Genomic DNA, 5,000 nt, shown 5'->3' with positions numbered 1-5,000 from the left:
GGTTGCTCTTTAGTGGCCAAATCGGCCACTAAATGCTAAAGGTCGAGCTTACTGTTGCATTTTTCAAAATGCACGTCTAGACTTGTTTGTAAGAATTTTAGCATGTTATTTAAGCCAATTCATTTGCCTGAAAAAAATAATAATAACAACAACACACGTTGACAGCTTTGAGAAAATGTGAAGTTTTTAAACTTACGAAAGATAAGTTCAGTTATTTTTCGCTGTTCAAACCTTTTCATTTTTGCACTGTAAATGTTAACAAGGCTAAAACAGAAAAGTCCCTAAAAACTTACAGAAAATATGAACAGAACATTTCATATGAGACACTTAAAACATCCCACAACCCTTTTATAATCCACTCAAATGAACGTTTAAAGGTGAAGAACAGAGCAAAGCATGAATAAAACCAAACAAACCAAAACAAGAAACACTTGATTCATTCATTTCTTGTTCAGGCCAAATTAGAAATAAAATCAAATCTGAATATTTAACTGGTTTTACTTCACTCCAGGTAAAAAAAAAAGTAATAATATCCTCATTTACCAATATTTAAACAAACATTTATCATAGGAAAGTTTACATTTCTTATTTTTAACTAAAAGATCAAATTTAATCAACGCCACCATTTATTTTTCGTATTTGTCAGTTGTGTTATTTGTATTTTAATCAATATCTGACCCTGAATATCAGTTTATGATTTGAGTGATGAATAATCAATGAGTTCCAGCGTAAAGGGGAAACTGTGGTGACACTGCTTCTCGTCCATGAACCTGAAGAGGGACAAAATGAATAAAAATGAAATATTCAGTTCCACAAAGAGACGTATTTTATGTATTTACAGTATTGAGACCTAATATTTCCATGATTCTCTCAGTGAAATTAAAGTTTACTCAGAAAAAATACACTGATCCTAACTTGAAAAGCCCCAAATATTGGGTTTATTCACATTTGAATTGTTGTATCACTGCTGATATTTGAGTTTAAATTCAACCTTTAATCTGTTCTATTAACGTGAAGGTTTCTGATCTGTTTCTTGCTCTCAGCAGATGTTTTTATATCTAATTAAAACAGAGGTTTTACACCTGATCACACACATGTTACTTTGCACTTAGGTTGAATCAGTTTTGTTGAACAGACGAAGCAACTCACTGTGTTCAGGAGGACGTCTCACTTGGAGAATTAGAACCTCCATCACCTGATCTCAGCGGCTGTGAGGAACCTGGATCTTTCACAGCTGTGAGGTCAGAAACACATCGTTAGTCCCGCCTCCTCTGAACAGACACTTTCATTACAAACCACCAACACTGCAGAGAACAGTCCTGAAAACTCTCTGCAGCACAAAATCAACCCTATCTGATCTACACAGGGTTTACTAGAGTCCTGCACTGGGTCCGGTTCCTGTGGGGAGACTCGTATCCACTGAAATAAATATGAACAGAAGTGTAGACGAGGTCTGAGAGAACATTTGTGGAAAATCTGAAGAAAGTCCATCGAGAAGTTTCTGAGATATCATGTTCACGAGATGAACAGCCTCACCGGTGTGGACCAGTACAAAGTGGACCAGGACAAAGTGTCACGACCCGGCTCATGGTCGGACAAATAAAAGGAACTGCGCAGGTAAAAGTAACAAAAGGATAATTTATTTCCCTAACACAAGGGACCAAAATGACGGCAAAGCAAACCAAGAGAACACAATAGAAAACGAGGGGCTGCGGCGGAGCGGCACACCGCTCTCCCTCCGGAGCCAGGCGATGTCAGGAAGAGACTGAGGCAGGAGGAAGGACCAGCTTAACACAGGTTTGGGAATTGGCCACGCCCACCAGCTCATCACCTGCAGCTTGACAAAGCAGAGGCCACCATACACGCATACACACATCCACAGGCAGGAGGCCGTCACACCCCCCTCCCTGAAAAACGGGGCCCAACCCCGAACTCGACAATGGCTCCCTCATTATTAAACCAAAACCAATTTTTTTTTTTTTTTACTTTGCAAATATATAGGCTACACATTCTACCTACTATAAAGTTTATTTTCTTCACAAATATATACATTCTACTTACTTTAAAGATTTTTTTTTTTTTTTTTTTTTTTTCACAAATATATACCTTTTACTTACTTTGCAGTTTTACTTTTTTTTTTTTTTTTTTTTACACGTATAGAGTTTACGATGTTTAAGGCACACACACAAGGGCACACACATCCGAGGACAGGAACACCAGCTGCTGTTGAGAACCACACAGCTCACTACGCGCATCTTCCACACCCCCACCTCAGCAACCTGGTACCAGTGGGAAGCAATTTAAGAGGGAAGGATGACAGAAGAGGGAACAGGAGCGCAACAGGACAACATCATAACAGCAATAAAGTCTTAGCTCAAACCTCAATCCTGAGGAACGCGAGACAGTGCGTCGGCTACGACGTTTTCCGCACCCTTTATGTGTCTAATATCAAGCCAATGTGACTGTAGAAATAACGACCAACGTATCAGACGCTGGTTAGGACATTGCAGCGAGTTCAAAAACAAAAGTGGGTTGTGGTCAGTGTACACCACTACGGGTACCGCTCCAGAGCCCAAGTAAACTTCAAAGTTTCTCAGAGCCCAAACTAAGGCCAGTGCCTCCTTTTCAATCGTTGAATAGTTCAATTGATATGAGTTAAATTTCTTGGAAAAGAAACAAACTGGTTTTTCCAAACCCAACTCATCGGCTTGCAACAAAACGCCACCTACTCCGATGTGACTAGCGTCGACTTGAAGCGCAAAAGGTCGGTCAAACCTCGGAGCGGCCAGGACCGGTGCTTCACACAGCAGAGACTTTATCCTCTCAAACGCCTGCTGACAGAGAGGAGACCACACAAATGGGACACGCATTTTAAGTAGATCAGTTAATGGTGCAACGACTTCTGAGAAATTACGGCAAAACCCCCTGTAATACCCCACCAAACCCAGGAACCTCATCAGTTGAACCAGTACAAAGTAAACCAGTACAAAGTGGACCAGGACAAAGTGGACCAGTACAAAGTGGACCAGTACAAAGTGGACCAGGACAAAGTGGACCAGGACAAAGTGGACCAGGACAAAGTGGACCAGTACAAAGTGGACCAGTACAAAGTGGACCAGTACAAAATGGACCAGGACAAAGTGGACCAGGACAAAGTGGACCAGTACAAAGTGGACCAGGACAAAGTGGACCACAGAGGTGTTGGGGGAGTTTTATAGAACTGGACATGTTAGAACTTTCAGCTGCTGTGCTAACGTGACGTGATGACCTCATGAAGCACGTTAGTATAAAAACACAAACAGAGTATAAATAGAAGTTTTACTTACGAAGTGAAGTACACTGGGCTGAAATAAAAAGAAAAGACAAATGATTTCAGTTATTACAGTAGAAACACAAACAGGATTGTGATCCTCCTCCAACGCTCGACAACATCCTGTCACTTGTTGTTGTTTGTGTGCTGGACGCTGTGTGCAGAGCTTTGTATAAACAGTGTGTGGTGCAGAGGGAAGTTAGGAAACTGTGTGTGAACCTGCAGCTCCTGAGACAGAAGCTGGTGAGTGAGGAACTGACGCTTGTTTCACCAGCATTCATTAGAAAGTCTAGAATCAAAACAGCAGGAACATGTTGGACAAAGCTTCTGTGTTGGTCTCTCACTTTTCTTCCTCCTGGACACGATGAGTCCGATGACAGCGCCGACGCCAGCGAGAGCGACCACTGCAGCCATGATGATGATGATGATGGTGGTCATGGGGGTGGGCTTCTCTGTTGAGAGGAATAAAAAAACAAAGCATCACAACCTGAACAGATGAAGCAGGTTGGACGACAAGAATCTCCCTGAACCACAATCCTGTCCTGAGACACAACAGACACACACACACACTGTTGGAATTTTCAAACTTTTAACTATAGTCTGAGCTGATTGAACTTAACCAAATAAAGATAGGAGTAGTTTTAGCTAGATATAAGGCCTTGGTACAAATGATTTTATAATAACCTTTTCCTCTCCTAATGTTTAATCTACAAGCTAGAATTGTGTGTGTGTCATATTGATGGACAGTCTCACAGCTGTCTGATAAAGTCCTGGAGGTCAGACAGAGTGACGTTGTTGACTTAATGTTGTATGCTGCTTTGGTTTCGAGGATCTGAATGTTTACACAGTCAGGTTTGTTTTGATATCGCTGAAACATAATAATCTTTTCTCCAATTGTAAACACCTTTGGCCCACATTGCATCTGTGGTTCAAGGACCTTTCTTGAAGTAAGCAGGTTGCCTAGCAACTATAGCGTCATTGGGAGTGTCTCCCTTTTCACTTCCGTATTCCAAAAACCAGGAGGATGGATTACGCCTGCGCACTTCTGAGGAGGAGGAACCAAGATCTACTGTATAAAATGGACAGACCCCGGATGTTTGAGGTGCTCTGATACAACTAATGTACTGGAAGCCCATTGCTTTACTGTAACCTGTTCATTGCTTTCTGAATAAATTCTTGATTGAACTAAACTAAGTTCGGCTCATAATCTCTTAAAGAATAAAATAACACGTTTCAACAACACTAAACGTGTGAGTTTGTCCTGCTGTTGTTTCTACTTTCAGTTTCCATCTGTACATAATGACTGTATCTGTGCTTCTTCACGCTGGTTCGTCTCTAACTTTACTTCCAGTAACTGAATCATTTCATGGACTCATCTTCTCCAACAGAGCAGCAGTCGAGTCTGAACAGAGATTAGAATGTTCACATGTTGGAATCAGAGACTAAAGGAAACAAACACAGACGACACGTCTCCACTTCCTCCACTTTCCAGAGATGAAGCTGAAATATCCCGGATCATGTCGTCCATCTTTATTTACAGTCACTGGTTGAACTGGTTATAAACGGCCTGAAGACATGAACCTAAATGTCTGTTGTTACTCGAGGTGAAGAACCAGAGATTTGTTTGTTTTTTCTGCTTCATTAATTCTGTAGAATAAAAGTTTTCATATCAAACATCCTGATCCCAGTC

General features: G+C 41.1%; 1 protein-coding gene across 1 annotated transcript in view; it reads right to left on the bottom strand.

Annotated features, from left to right (window-relative positions):
• Positions 1-603: 603 nt before the first annotated feature.
• Positions 604-5,000, bottom strand: part of LOC133005485 (major histocompatibility complex class I-related gene protein-like) — a 9,328-nt gene continuing 4,931 nt past the window's right edge. Inside the window, exons 5-8 of the mRNA XM_061075176.1 lie at positions 3,655-3,762; positions 3,327-3,344; positions 1,150-1,234; positions 604-770 (exon numbers count right to left, since the gene is read on the bottom strand). Of these exons, the coding sequence (XP_060931159.1) occupies positions 1,155-1,234; positions 3,327-3,344; positions 3,655-3,762 (206 nt within the window). The 3' untranslated portion in view covers positions 604-770; positions 1,150-1,154. The remainder of the gene's footprint in view (positions 771-1,149; positions 1,235-3,326; positions 3,345-3,654; positions 3,763-5,000) is intronic.

The sequence above is a fragment of the Limanda limanda genome, chromosome 7 (assembly GCF_963576545.1).
Source record: "Limanda limanda chromosome 7, fLimLim1.1, whole genome shotgun sequence".
In the NCBI taxonomy this organism is placed as follows: domain Eukaryota; kingdom Metazoa; phylum Chordata; class Actinopteri; order Pleuronectiformes; family Pleuronectidae; genus Limanda; species Limanda limanda.
This window is presented reverse-complemented; position numbering and strand designations above follow the sequence as displayed.